The following is a 15,682-nucleotide window of genomic DNA, read 5'->3' as shown; positions in this document are numbered from 1 at the left end:
GCCCATTCTTGATAGCTCATGAATATTTTTTAATAAATTTATTTAAATTAAACCACAAAAAAATATTTTATTCTATGCAAAATAATTTAAAAAATGGCTTAAAAGATGCTAGAAGTACTCTAAAAATTTGCAATGTCCTAATGACTTAGGACATTAAAGAAATACTCCACATAGTCACTAATAATTTAGAAATTAAAGAAAAAATATTTTTATCATGTATTTACCTAAATCACTAGAATATTACAAACTTTTATAGTACTCATAACATCTTTTAAGCCATTTTTTAAAATTATTTTGTATAGAATAAAATATATTTTTTAATTATTTTGTATGGAATAAAATATTTTCTTTCATTTCTAAATTATTATTAACTATGTAGAATATTTTATTTAAAATTTGAGTACATGCATGTATTTACCTAAGTTATTATAACATTACAAATTTTTATAGCACTCCTAACATTTTTTAAGCAATTTTTTTTAAATTATTTTGCATAGGATAAAATATTTTTTGTAGTATAATTTTAAAAAATTTATTAAAAAAATTTATTAAAAAATATTCATGAACTATTAAAAATGGACAGAAAAGTATTGTATGGAATTCGAATTGATAGCTCATTAATATTTTAAAGAAGTCTCATAATTAAATATTTTGTTAGTTTTTTTTTAATGTATGAAATAAAATATATATATTTTTTATTTTTAAATTATTAATTTTTTTAATAAATTTTTAATAAATTTTTTTTAATAAATTATTAATTTTTTAACCGCATAATTTGAATTATACCATGAATTATTGTGTGTGTAATTCGAACCAAGCTAGTTCGAATTAGTGTGTGCGTGTGTTTGTGTGTAATATAAAAAAATTATTTTGCATAGGATAAAATATTTTTTGTAGTATAATTTAAAAAATTTATTAAAAAAATTTATTAAAAAATATTCATAAACTATTAAAAATGGACAGAAAAGTACTGTATGGAATTCGAATTGATAGCTCATTAATATTTTAAAGAAGTCTCGTAATTAAATATTTTGTTAGCTTTTTTTTAACGTATGAAATAAAATATATATATATATATATTTAATTTTTAAATTATTAATTTTTTTAATAAATTTTTAATAAATTTTTTTTAATAAATTATTAATTTTTTAACCGCATAATTCGAATTATACCATGAATTATTGTGTGTAATTCGAACCAAGCTAGTTCGAATTAGTGTGTGCGTGTGTTTGTGTGTAATTCGAACCAAGCTGGTTCGAATTATGTGTATGCATGTCTTTGTGTATAATTCGAACCAAGCTGGTTCGAATTATATAGTAATGGAGTTCGAACCAAGCTGGTTCGAACTACATATATATGTGCGTTAGTGGATTCATGAAGCGGGTTTTCGTTTTGGCTTATTCACGTAAATTATTTTCTCCCTTAGCTTATTTCTGTTTTTTACCCTAATTTTTAATTGAAATAATTAATAAATACACATTGATTAAATATGTTCATTTATTTACGACTAGTATTATTTACCTATAATTTTAAACAATATTGAGATTTCTTTTTATATTAATGTGTATTATTATGGTTTATGTTTCATACAATTAATTTTAAAAAAAGAATTAAATTATATTACATTATATACATGTATCATTATTCCTTTATTATCATTTTGTAATATCTCTCACTTTAATTTTCCTATGTTAATATATATGGTAGTTTTTTTTTGGATAAATATTTTAAAATAAATAAATTAAATTATATGGTGTATATATTTTTTTATTTTTTTTCCATCGCTTTAAGATTTTTTTTTTTTTGTTTGAAAACATCTCTCACTATCATTTTTCAAAGCACTATTTGTCATTAAATTAACAATTATAAAAGAATTCGAAAATGGGTAATTTATCTTTTTTTTCTGGTGTCTTATTTTTCTTTTTGTTTAATTTTGTTTTATTACATCGAAGGAGATATAATTAATTCAAATTTTGTTTGCTAAAATTATCAATGGATGTATTTATTATAATGCATGTAAATATTATTTTGGTCTTTATATTTATTTATTTTAAAACAAAAGATTACACTTGTCATTTTAAAATTTATTATCAATGCATGTAAATATTATTTTGGTCTTTATATTTATTTAATTTTAAAAAAAGATTACATCCACTTGCTATTTTTAAAATATTCTGTTTAAACTATATTTATGTATATATATACTAATATGTTCTATTTTTACAAAATTTATCAATACTCTCCTTTTATAATATTTTTGATTTTCATTTAACAAAATCTAATAAAATTATCAATGGATGTATTTATTATAATGCATGTAAATATTATTTTGGTCTTTATATTTATTTATTTTAAAATAAAAGATTACACTTATCATTTTTAAAATTTATTATCAATGCATGTAAATATTATTTTGGTCTTTATATTTATTTATTTTAAAGTAAAAGATAACATACACTTGCCATTTTTAAAATATTTTGTTTAAAATATATTTATGTGTGTATATACTAATATATTCTATATGTATAAAATTTATCAATACTTTCTTTTTATAATATTCTTTAATTTTTATTTAACAAAATCTAATAAAATAATCAATGGATGTATTTATTATAATGCATGTAAATATTATTTTGGTCTTTATATTTATTTATTTTAAAACAAAAGATTACACTTGTCATTTTTAAAATTTATTATCAATGCTTTTAAATATTATTTTGATCTTTATATTTATTTATTTTAAAACAGAAGATCACATACACTTGCCATTTTTAAAATATTTTATTTAAAATATATTTATGTATGTATATACTAATATATTCTATATTTATAAAATTTATCAATACTATTCTTCTATAATTTTTTTTATTTTTATTTAACAAAATCTAATAGTTCATAAAACGTTGTGTATCCAATGTGCACAAAATTATTGGGCTCATTTTAAACATGTACAAGACAGAATTCGAACCTCCAATACTTACTTAAATGGACTACTGAGATAATTACTAACAAGTAGAAGCTAGTGCACATTGAACCCAATTCTACAAATTAAGATAGTATTGCCATCCATTTTTTTGGGATAAGACAGGATTTGAACTCTCGATATTTGCAAATCAATAAGTTAACTACTAGATCAATCCAATTTGATTAGTATTCCCATCCATTTAAGACATGCATTAATAACTATAGTGTCTGGGATTGAAAAAGAAATTGAACCAGAAGACCAAGTAGAGGAAGGGACAGCCACAGAGGAGGAGGTACACGAAGATTTAGTGATATGCAGAGACAAGCAAAACAGGAGTTGGGAAGAGAAAATGGCAGAGAATAAAGAAGCATGAAAAATGGCGGTCGAATCAGGAGCAATACCATGCAGTGATGAGGAGGACATCATGGTAATTCTTCAGAAACAAAATGAAGCCATAGTTATGAAACGAAGACAGTCGAAGCGAAAGGAGAAATTTAGAAGAAGTTGCCCAAAATGTCAAAAGCAAGTGTGTAATAAATTTGTAAATGATTTTAAGCTGTTAGAATGTTAGGGGGTTGGGAGATGTTGCAAAATTGAACATGATAAAAAAATTCAAAAATAAATTTAGAGTAGATATGCTGGGGTTGATAGAAACAAAAAAAAGAAGGGCTGAACAAATATGATGTAGCTAGAATTTGGGGTAATGATAGAGCTAGTTGGGAGTGTGTTAATTTTATTGGAGCTTTGGGAGGTCTACTATTAATTTGGGACGACTCTGTGTTCAAATTGATAAATTGCTATAAAGGAGATAGGTGGTTATGCGTAGAAGGAGTGATGACTAAAGATAATTTTCACTGTGCGATTTGTTAGGTGTATGGTCCGCATGTGAGAGATGAAAAACTCTTAACGTGGGAGGAATTAAGCTATATTACAGGATTGTGTCAAATCCCATTCTGCTACATGGGAGACTTCAATGAAATTGTGCATATAGAGGAAAGAAAAGGGGCGACTAACTTATCAGCTTCTGCTGAGGACTTTAGAGCATGGATCAATGACATGGAGTTGGTGGACTTGTCAATTAATGATCGAAAGTACACATGGTTTAGAGGTTAGTCCTGCAGTTGTATTGATAGGTGCCTGGTTAACTTGGAATGGCTGGATGCGTACCCGAATACTCGTTTAAGAGTGGGTCCGAGAGGTCTTTCAGATCATTGTCCTTTGATTGTGGAAGACAGAAGAATAGCTCAGGGACCAAGACCGTTTCGCAGTTTAGACGCGTGGTTCACGCATGAAGGCTTCCTAAGGATGATGAAGGAAGAATGGTGGGGTTTGGGTGACGTACAGCTTCTGGATAAATTGAAGGCGCTGACAACACCACTAGGTAGATGGCACAAGCAGCACTTTGAGAATATACAGGAGAAGATACAAAAGTATGAGGAGGAGATCAAGAAAGTAGATGATCTGGTGAGCAACGGAGTTTATGATGGTACAGTAGAAGCAAGAAGGAAGGCGCTGGTAAGGTGTTGCGAGGTATGGTATGAGAGGCAGGATATACACTGGAAGCAAATGTCTAGATCTCGACATGCCAAGGAGATGGACAGGAATACCAGGTACTTCCACAATATTGCATCAGCAAGGAGAAGGAATAACCAGATTGACTCATTAGTAATTAATGGTAGGTTGGTAAGGAATCTTGCAAGAATTAAGGTTGCCACTAGAGATTTCTACAGGAATTTATACCACCAGGACGAGTCGCCAACTATTAGTGTCTGAGACGGTTTAGTTAATTGCTTAGAGGAAGAGGAAGCTCAAGCACTAGAGGTATTATCGATGGTGGAGGAAGTGAAGGAGGCAGTATGGAACTGCGAATCATCGAAGGCTCCAGGTAATGATGGATATAATATGAATTTTATAAAAAGATGCTGGGAGGAGATTGGAGCGGATTTTACGAAACATGTGATGAGCTTTTTTATGACAGAAAAGCTACCAGCAGATTCCAATGTTACGTGGGTAGCGTTGGCTCCAAAGTTTGTGGGTGCGAAGGAGATAAAGGACCTTAGACTGATCAGTATGGTGGGATGTGTGTATAAGGTCATATCAAAAGTGTTGACAAGAAGAATGAGGAGCGTAATGCCAGAGTTAGTTGGAGAATCACAGAGTGCATTTGTTAAGGGTAGGAGGATACATGATGGAGCGTTAATAGCATGTGAAACTGTACAATGGCTAAAACTGAAGAAGAAGGCATAAGCAATCATCAAATTAGACTTCCACAAAGCTTATGATAGAGTCGAATGGAATTTCGTTGATATTGTGCTGGAAAAGATGGGATTTGGGAGAAGATGGAGGGCATGGATTACAGAATGCATTAGAACAGCTTCTATATCCATAATGGTTAATGGGACACCGTCTAAACCGTTCAAGATGGAAAGGGGGCTTCGGCAAGGCAATCCGTTATCACCATATCTATTCGTCCTGGTTGTAGATGTGCTGAATAGGATGATCGGGGAGGCGGTAAGAAACAGGAATATCACCCCTCTTAGTCGGTAGGGATAATATAGAGTTATCACATCTCCAGTTTGCTGATGACACTATATTGTTTTGTCCACTGGAGGAGGAGACAGTGAGAAATTACAAGAGACTCCTGAGGTGTTTTGAAGTCATGTTTGGGTTGAGCATTAACTTCGACAAGTCTAGTTTGATACCAGTAAACTGCAGTCATAAGTGGGTTGGTCAGATGTGCCAATTATTAGGATGCCAAGCGGCGAATCTACCAGTGAAGTATCTGGGGATTAATCTAGGAGCAAACCCGAGGCTTGTAAAAACATGGAAGCCAGTAATAGATAAGGTAGAGGAGAAATTAAGTCTGTGAAAAGCAAAGGTACTCAGTAAAGTAGGAAAGTTGGTGCTCATCAAGTCCGTAATTAATAATCTGCCGACATACTATTTGAGTTTGTATAAAATGTCAATCGCGGTAGCCAAAAAAATAATTTCTTTACAAAGGAGATTCTTTTGGGGGAAGGACGATGGACGACCTGGACTGGCTCTTGTAAAATGGAAAATGATACAAGCGCCGAAGAAACTAGGAGGACTCGGTGTGGGAAATGCGATGATTCAGAATACTGCATTATTGTTTAAGTGGTGGTGGAGATTCTCGAAGGAAGAGTGTCCTTTGTGGAAGAAGGTAGTGTGCTCCTGCAATAATCTGAATCCCAGACAATTATTGTCTACTCAAGAGATACCAGCAAAAGGGGGCCCGTGGAGAGATATATGTCACTTGCAAATAAAAGAGTAACAGGTCAGACAAAAGATGATTGACGGGTTGGCTATGGAAGTCGGAGATGGTAGATTAACAAGATTTTGGAAAGATACTTGGCTATAGTCGGAAAAACTGCAAGACTCCTTTCCGAGACTCTACTTGATTTCAGATAACAAAGTATCCATAATTGCGGACTGTGGATTTTGGGATGGGATTGAGTGGGTATAGAATTTCCTATGGAGGAGGGAACTCCGTCAATGAGAGATTGACAGTTTGAACCAAATGCTTGATATCTTGCAAGCTGTGAGATTGATAGCTGACACACAAGATAGAGTGGTGTAGAAATTTGATAAGGAAGGAATTTATAGTACTAACTCATTTGTGCAGGTTTTGCAGGAACAGACCCTGACGGACGATATCCTTATCTATAAGTTCACAAATGAAATCTGGAAAGGACTGGTTCCCCCTCGGATAGAGTTGTTTACTTGGTTTGTCCTTGTAGGTCGAGTCAATACAAAGGATCGGCTTAGCAGATTGGGCATCATTGAACCAAGTGATAATGTCTGCGTTATGCGTAGCAAGAAAATTGAATCTGTACAACATCTGTTTGTTACGTGTGAGTATGCTTGGCAGGTGTGGTGCGCATGGATTAATCATGTGGGTCATGTTTGGAGCATCCCAAGTTCCATAAAAGAACACTTTAAGAGCGGGAGGACTATGCCTTTGAGAAAAGACTTGCGAAAACATGGTTAGTTGAGTTCTTCTCAATTATATGGAATATCTGGTTGTGTAGAAATGAACTTATTTTTCAGAATAAGACAACAGATGTGATAGACTGTGTGACAAGGTCGTTTTGTTGCTCTAGAGAGTGGTGCAAAAGTTAACTCGTGTTGTTGATGGCTATGTCGGAGATGACATAGGAGTTACTAAGTTTCATGTAATGTATCTATGTATACTCTAATACATGTGTTGAGCTTGATTCTTCTTTAAAAAAAACTATAATTAATTGTAATTTAATTTTCTTTAAAATTGCCAACTAAGAATTAAAATATTATTCAAACAAATAATTACATATTCAAAGTTAAATAATTTTTTTAAAATTAAAACTTAAAGATAAATATCTTTTAAGATATTTTTAATATTTATTTAATATAATAAAAAAATTACAAATAAGTTATTACTTTATAATAAAATTCTAATAATAAAAATAGATATATCTAGGTTAATAAATACCTTTTTTTTTAACTTTTAACTCATAAAAATTTATAGAATTAATATTTGATATAATTTTCGAAATCAAATTATAACTTTTAAAAAAATATTTAAGTGTTTATAAAAAAATAAAAAAAATAACTTTTTTTATAATAAAATTTTTTTTATTATTTTTTTAAATAAATACTTTTTTAAAATTAAAAAATTAAATATAAATAATTTATTTATAAATAAATATTTATTATTTAAATTTTTTTAAAAAAATTTAAATTAAATTATTTATCCAAACTAAACCACATATATATATATATATATTAGTAAATTATTAATCTCCGTGTGGGGCACGCTCTAATTTAAAATATGGAAGCACAAACATCCAGTGGATGATGATTATAACAAAGCATCGATGACACGTGGATAAGTCATTATGATAGGTGAGTTTTACTTTTAGGCTTTTAGCATATGAAGATGCCAAGAGTAGGATTTTCCATTATCCTTGTAGCATTAGAAAGCTTCCATTGACCATTTTTGGCAAGAAGATGGATATCAAAGCAAAGCCTAATTAGGTCTTTTTACTTGTAAACGGTGGATCAGGTCTTCAACAATCAACATAACTATAATGTGCTCATAGATTTGGGTCATTTTAAAATTAGCGGAAATTCATATGTATTTTGTTGAATTACTTTTATGCAAAAAAAAATTTTTGGCATTGACTTTTTGCAATTTTCGGTTCACAAACAAATCACTTATTGCCTTATTGGACTCTGACACTGATTGGTCCAGGTTGTGTTATGTTTTTTTCCCTTTTTCTTAATTCTTTCATAATTTTTTATATTATATATTTTTGTATCTTTTTAAAAAAATAGTAATTACCAATTTTTTAAAAATAATGTAAGAACTCAATTAAAAAAATATAAAAATTTAATTATAAATTTAATAAAATTATAAAGACTAATAAAATAATTAAATCTAATTAAAATAGAGTATTTAAAATTTCAATAGCACACAAAAAAACCAAATTTTAGTAATAATTGAAATATAATTAAAAAATACTAAAAGAAATTTATTATTTTCAACCAGTAAATAATCAACAATATTTAAAAATGTAGACCAAATATTATTATATTACTAAACTAAAGAAATAAAATTAATAAAAATTTTGACAAAAAATAATAAAAAACCAGTATCAGAGTAGACTTAAATTTTCTATATAAAAACCAGTCACAAAGTAGGCATTTTAAAACTTATCGACATTGTATTCTAAAAAAGAAAAACTTGAAGATTTGAGGTGCATTCTACAAATTTTTATTTTCCTGGGGTGAAACCAAAAAGCAAAAATAAATCCTTCAACCGTATCAGAAAGTAAGCCTCATGCTAATTGCTAAAAGCGTAAAACCACCATCATGGCATTATCATGTAGATTGCAGATACAAAATAAGATTAACATGCAAGTTGGAAATGCCTGTACGCAACGACTAACATATAGAACCTCGTAGAATAATTCTTCATCCTCTATAATAATATTCCAAGATTAAGCTAAGGTTGGATGCAGTTTCAGAATATCAACTAAAATAATAATAAAACTATTCTCTTGAAACATGTTTTCTACTACAAAATCATCCGCCACCTTGTTCTCTCTACACAGAGCTGCTAGTACGACTGCTGAATCAGCTTCTTCTAAACCCAAATTATTCAATCTTGTTTCCGTGAAGGAACCGCGTTCACCGATGTACAAAGGCTTAGGCTTGATTAATCCACATAGAACCCTCTCTGTGTCTTGTTCCTCACGATCTGAGCAAAATGGATCATCCCACAAATCATCCATTCAGGTTCAATCCATGCGAAATTTCGTCTTTCTTTTTCTTTTTTCTTTTTTTTTTTTGTTTAATTCTTGTTTGCATGTTAAGATTTCTCGTTTTTGTGCTTTGATTTCAACAGTACCATGTTAGGGATGCTTAATTATGTCACATGCTATGAAAGAAAAGAAACTCAATTCCCAAATGGTTCGATTTGTTATATTGCTCACAAAAGGCTTCTTTTTTTTTTTTTTTTTTTTGGTATTATGGTTTAGAAATTAGGAAAACGGAAAACCTTGATGATCAATTGTGTCACTTGAAAGCAATTAGAATTTATAATTGAACTCTTCGGCGTTTGATCTATGCAACTGAACCCACTTAGTGTGACAAGGCTTAGTTATTGAATAAACAAATGAAAATTTTCATCTTGTTGGTTGTACCATGTGTTGTTCAAAATTTTTTTATGAATGTAGGGGAGTGAAGCATTTTTAAGGGGCGTCTTGGAGAGTATGCAATCTGTGTACTTGAATAGAAACCCTACAGCAAAGGCCATATTGGAACTTGTTCGTTCTGCTGAGAACAACCCATTGTGCTATGATCATCTTGCATTCAGAACATTCGGCGTATTTCTCTTGCATCTCTTCCAAAAATACGTTTATTATCTGTGACTGAAATATGCTTTGATTCACTCTTAATTGTGATAATGTGACCTTAATTTGTAGGTGACTGGTTATGGAATTGACTCTGTGGCTAGTTTCTTTCTTGATTATGGCTATACGCCGCGAGAGGAATTGCGGTTTCCTGCCAAGAAGTTGAGAGCTTTGTGGTTTTCACCTCCTGCTGACTCACAAGATGGCGGTGGCAGTGGAATTAAGGGGCCTTTGCCGAGAATATTTATATCGGAGCTGATTGTGGATCAGATGAGTCCACAAACTCAGGTGTGTTCACGAGAACAATTTTCAATTACCATGCCCTGAGATCTGTGCTCTGGCCTATTAGGATTACATAATCATAATGGAGGCTGTGGCTGGATCTTCTTTATCTTATTTGATGCTAACTTCAGATGTTATTGAAGAAATAACACAGTCCTTTTTATCATGGTTGTTGCTATGCTTTTTTGTAGTAGTGAATTGAGCAGCTATTTAGGTTTACAGTTATTGATGTACTCAATGATATGATGCTGAAAGGTGAATAAATTATGTTATGAGTTTATGAGGTTTGCATTCATTAATTCTCACCATATGAACTTAGAAGAAATAAAGAGTATGGTCTTTCTTGCCGTCCAGTTGGAGAAATTCTGTTTTTGAAGCTTGTCATGCTCATTATAGCATTTGCCATTTGAGCTTTTAGAACAATATGATATAGCTTGAGTTTTTCTGTTGTTTGATCTGATCAAATATGCTTGGTATGGGACTATAACTCTGTCACCAGCATTTCTTGTATGATTTCATAACTGTTATTGTCACGCGATGTTTGTCCTGTAGCTATAAACAGTAGTATTTAGCGTTAGAATTATATTTTGAGAAAAAAGACTGGCTTGCTAACTTAGGATTCTAAATATATATACACTGCAATATGGTTGTGATGTCGTATTTGTGAAATCCATATCCAAATTTATTTAATTATTGTATGACGTCAATGGTTCATATTTCTACATGTATGGATGGCTCCCGGTTCTAAAATCCTAACTATACTCAAGGAGCTTTGAACTTTTGGTGCAGGAAATAATTAAAAAATATACTGCATCATCTGGTAATGGAAACCAGTATGCTGCTCTTGCAAGTTCCTTGGGACTTTTAACATGGGAAAAGCCTTCATATTCTGAATTTCAAGAATTGGCAAGGTAAATCTTTATGCCTTGACATTTTATTTACTTAAAAAAAGTCTAGAATCTTGCATACTTATCTTTTGCTGATTTTTCATACACAGTGAAAGTGAGTATGCTGCTTGGACCTTAGTCAATGGACATGCACTGAATCATGTTACGATTTCCGCTCATCGGCTGAAAACTGAATTGAGAGATATAAAAAATCTGAATCGGTTTATAGAGGAGAGTGGATTCAGATTAAATTCTGAAGGAGGAGTTTTGAAAGGTTTGTACCCTTGTATAGTTGTTCTGAGTTCCTTTAGACAAACAAAAGCATTCAATGTCCAAATGAGAAGACAATCTCATGCCAGTCTGCTTCTGATTCTCGCAATTGCTGTTCCATTATACACAATGAGGATTGAAGCAGCAGCGACTTCTTCTAATTGTTTCATGAATCATAACTTAGATTTTCCATACAACACAAGCATACATTCATTTTCAAGATATTCACTGCAAGTTCTTGTAGTTAGTTGATTTCAAGGATCATGCAAATGAATTTAAAATTCTTTCACTTACAGTGAGCCCTGATGGTCTTCTCCTACAAAGTTCAACTGTAGCAGATTCGATGCCTTTCCAATTTTCTGACGGGGCAACTGAATCAGTTCCATGCTCATACATCGAATTTGCTGAGCGTCTGGTGCTGCCACAATATAAAAATTTACCAGCTGTAGAGGTAAGCTGCATTCTTTCTTTTATAAAAAATGTTACGTGCATACTAAAAATTCCACCAAATCAGCCACTATGTATTTGTGTATTAATACATGTGTTTAACTCATTTTCAATATGTATTTTGTATTTTAACATGTATTTTATACAAGTGGCTCATTTGGTAGCTGATTTTTTCTATACACCTAATATAGTTATTAGTGTATATGTTTGGTTGCTAGAACAGAGATTGTCACATCTTTCTCTTATATTAGGTTGGGGGTAAAAATGGGATTGAAACCTTTATGGACACCAAACTTATCCATGAACATTTCCTTCCCCTTTTTATCCGAAACCAAACATAATAGTAGTAGTATCATGCTGTCGTGTTAACTCTCTATTATAGTAGACTTTTGGTTTTGAATGAAAATGGGAAATACATCTGAATTTGAATGACTTACTCATGTATATTTTAAGTTGGGGAATGCTGACTTAAAGATTAAACTAATGGAACAGGTTAAAGAATTCCATAGGAGGGATGGTTTTGAGGTAGGAAATGCTGACAAGATCTTTGAAAGCACATCAAAGGATCAGTTGAGCAGAGTAGGCTAATAAGAGATTGTACATTTCATGCTCGGTTATTTTCAGGAAGTATGGATTTCGTTCACTTCTAGTTGGTGCTCCTTTTGTCTCAACCTCTCAATAAATGTTGCTTATATTAGATTAGTACTTTGAAACTTCAATGTATTTGTAAGCAGTAGTGTACTGGTACGTTGATTTTTTAATGTACTAATTGTATCAAACGGAGGAGGGTGTGTGTAAATTCTGTATATTGGAATCAGATTGAATAATTCAAGAGAAGTAGAAAACAATTAATAGTTTAGTAAAGTTAATGTATTTCACAAATTTCTTCCTTTCTTCTACTTCAACCAGGGCGTGTACTTTTGTGATTAAATAAATTAGAAAGAAAGAATACAGAAGGAATATAGAAGAGAACTAGTTGGAGTGAAAGATTTGATTTATTATAGCCCTTTACTTTGTTGGTTCTCTTGAGAAAGAGAGATTGGAAGACATTGTTAGGTCTTGTACATGTCATGTGGCCAAAGGATCAGGTAGGGTCCTGTTTGCATTTAAATAGAGTATCTTAGAAAGATCAAAACACGGAAAAAACTATTCACAAAAGAATGAAACTAATGTTATGCTCATTAAAGATGAATTTTATTTGACAAAAGTAAGTATTAAATTTTTATTGACTCCGTTTAAAAATTATCCAAAATTTTCAAACTACTCTGTTCAGTTTTGTCTTCGATGTTGCTTCCTCTTTCTCATCACTTTTGTCGCCACCATCATGGTTTCTTCTATCTTCATCATTGTTCTTGTTGTTTCCTTTGCCTTTTTTGATGTCGCTACTCTTCTTTTACCTCTCGTTATCGTTACTGCTTTTTTTGTGTCTTGTCATATGGGTAGAAATATTAGTTTATTCTTTAAATAGATAAATAATCACCTAAGAAAATTAAAGAAATGATATTTTTTTTTGTTTGGTTTTTCACAAGATCTCCTAGCCTAACAGATCAAACTTAATCTAAAAATTTGTTGTTGGTCAATAAATTGTTATATATACAAAGCGAAATCTAAACCACAAGTTTAAGCAAACTAATGAACTAACCACCAGACTAACCCAAGATAGTTAAAGAGATGATATTATTATTGTTAAGTTAGTGCTAGAGGAACAAATATTTTTGTAATCAAGTTCAACTAAGTTTATCCAATCACTTATTATCCTAACAAAAATATTCAGGCAAAAGTGCAACGTAAATTATAAATTTCTTCTTCTTCTCTTGATTTCTTTTTCAGTTTCTCCTTCTTCTACCACTATTTTTTTTCTTTTTCTTTCTTCTTTCTTCTTTCTTCTTCTTGCTTTTGTTTTTTGAAAAGGAGAAAACAAAAGAAAATAAGACAAAAACGAATAAGAAAAGGTGGAAAAGACAAAGAGAGAAAAAAAAATAGTAGAAGAGGAATGTAGTCAATGACAAATTTAAAAAAATTTATTAGTAGGGGCAACATATATATAGTATAATAATTTTTATAATTATACTATAATGTCATAAAATATGATTACTCTTTAAATTATTTAATCAACAAATTAAAATAACAAAATAATAATTCAAAATAATAACAAATAATTTAGAATTCCATTCTTGTAGGTTTCATATTTTAAAAAGATTGAATAATCTTTTCACTGTTAATATAATCAAATGTCTCTCTTTTTATATATGTCATTAAACAATCATTTAAAAATTTCATCTCCCATACAGTTACAAGGTTGACTCTTTAAAATGTTAATAGCAGAAAAAGTTCTTTCAACTGATGCAGTTGCTATGGACAAAACTAAAGCTAACTTCAAAGAAGAAACACTAATGGATAAACAATAATTTTTCGAGTCTCAACCAATAAAATTGATCATCAGAACGCACATCTAGTATGAAGTTCTCAAGTTGACCGTCAAGTGCCAAAAGTAGAGTGGAAGAAAATTCTAATGGATAGAATTGAGCTAACGGGATCAACTTCTCTTTATCAAATGCAAAAAATGAGTATCTTGGATTCAGACAAGCTATGCAAAGAAACAATTCAGTATTCACCCCTGTAAAATGATTATTGAGTTCTTGAAGTTGTCTATCAACTACTTAATAGAATATCTCAACTTGAAAAAGATGCAAATTTGATATCTTTTGAGCTTTGCGTCTTGATCTTCCTTGTGATACAAATATATCATCTATGATTGGAACAGTAATATTATGTTTGTCACAAAATAGTGAGACTTCGTCAAGTAAAAGAGACCAACCATCATCTCTTATATTTTGCAATCATTGCTTAGGCACTTTGACTAATGCAATAGCATTTATGATGTCTTGATAATTCTTTTTAGCTTGCTCAAATTGTTTTTCAATAGCAGCTGTGATGTGTTGTTTTGGTCTCATAAGTGCTTCACATTTTCTCCAAGCTTGATTATGAGCGCTATCATGAATCCCAACATGAGTTTGTAATCTCTCCTTTTTTTTTTTCCAGTTTAAAAATCCATTAGTTACAAAAGCATCGCCACCTTCAGTTCGGGCTTCATAAGATAACAACAAAGACAAAAAAACATATTTTAATATACTATACTCTAACCAGTTGCCATAGTAATCAAACCAATTAGGATTAAATCTTTGAAAAGAAGAACCACAAGCAGTTTGCGAAAAATCATGAGTCTTTGGTTGACAAGGACCTTTTTGCAAATATGCACATCTTACTTTATCCCTGTCATTTGGATGATAATTTGAAATCTTTGGTCATTGTCTTGGATCTGCTATAAGACTCTCTACTTTGAATTCTAAAAACATCCTTTTGTTAGAAGAGGTCGATGAATTATTTTGGGATCCAATCTCCAACGATGATGTTCTTTTGAAATATTTCTCTATTACTGAAAGAATAAATTTATAAATCTAAGTTAATTAATTAATAAAAATAATTTACAATTCGATACAAATTTAAAAGTATAATATAAAATTATAAATACAAAACATAAAACAAAGAATGAGAAAAATACACAAAAATATAACATCAAATTAAGAATGTATATAGTAAAAAAAATCCAGAAATATAGATGTTGCACAATACAACTGCAGTGACAATAAGTCAGTAAGCCACCAAGGCGCAAACCACCGAATCTCAAAAATGACTATCCCACAACATTATTCCTCATCTTATAACATCTTCTAACAACGAGATTCACTGTAAAAATAATTCACAATTCCAATAAAGAGATTCATTGTAAAATCCAATTAATTTTCAGCAATAAATGCAATATCCCAATTCAATTATACATCAATATACACAAAAATAAATCATCCAATAATCTAATTATTCAAACAACATCAAATATTCAAATTCACAGTTTCACA

The 15,682-nt window shown here is 30.6% G+C and overlaps 3 protein-coding genes across 3 annotated transcripts; all 3 read left to right on the top strand.

Annotated features, from left to right (window-relative positions):
- The first annotated feature begins 3,341 nt into the window (after positions 1-3,341).
- Positions 3,342-4,738, top strand: LOC148563873 (uncharacterized). Its single transcript, XM_088486970.1, has 2 exons — positions 3,342-3,523; positions 4,099-4,738. Exons 1-2 carry the CDS (start codon positions 3,342-3,344, stop codon positions 4,736-4,738), a joined length of 822 nt encoding a protein of 273 aa, XP_088343096.1.
- A 57-nt stretch (positions 4,739-4,795) lies between these two features.
- Positions 4,796-7,182, top strand: LOC148563872 (uncharacterized). The gene is made up of 6 exons (XM_088486969.1): positions 4,796-4,850; positions 4,944-5,179; positions 5,288-5,476; positions 5,577-5,810; positions 6,609-6,854; positions 7,087-7,182. The coding sequence occupies exons 1-6, from the start codon at positions 4,796-4,798 to the stop codon at positions 7,180-7,182; spliced, it is 1,056 nt and encodes a 351-aa protein (XP_088343095.1).
- Positions 7,183-8,823: 1,641 nt separating this feature from the next.
- LOC107643527 (plant/protein) lies at positions 8,824-12,647 on the top strand. Its single transcript, XM_016347206.3, has 7 exons — positions 8,824-9,262; positions 9,703-9,852; positions 9,952-10,167; positions 10,951-11,072; positions 11,159-11,322; positions 11,615-11,769; positions 12,258-12,647. Exons 1-7 carry the CDS (start codon positions 9,032-9,034, stop codon positions 12,351-12,353), a joined length of 1,134 nt encoding a protein of 377 aa, XP_016202692.1. The 5' UTR covers positions 8,824-9,031; the 3' UTR covers positions 12,354-12,647.
- The last annotated feature ends 3,035 nt before the right edge of the window (positions 12,648-15,682 follow it).

This window comes from Arachis ipaensis, chromosome B5, assembly GCF_059453495.1.
Source record: "Arachis ipaensis isolate K30076 ecotype BB chromosome B5, ASM5945349v1, whole genome shotgun sequence".
In the NCBI taxonomy this organism is placed as follows: Eukaryota; Viridiplantae; Streptophyta; class Magnoliopsida; order Fabales; family Fabaceae; genus Arachis; species Arachis ipaensis.
This window is presented reverse-complemented; position numbering and strand designations above follow the sequence as displayed.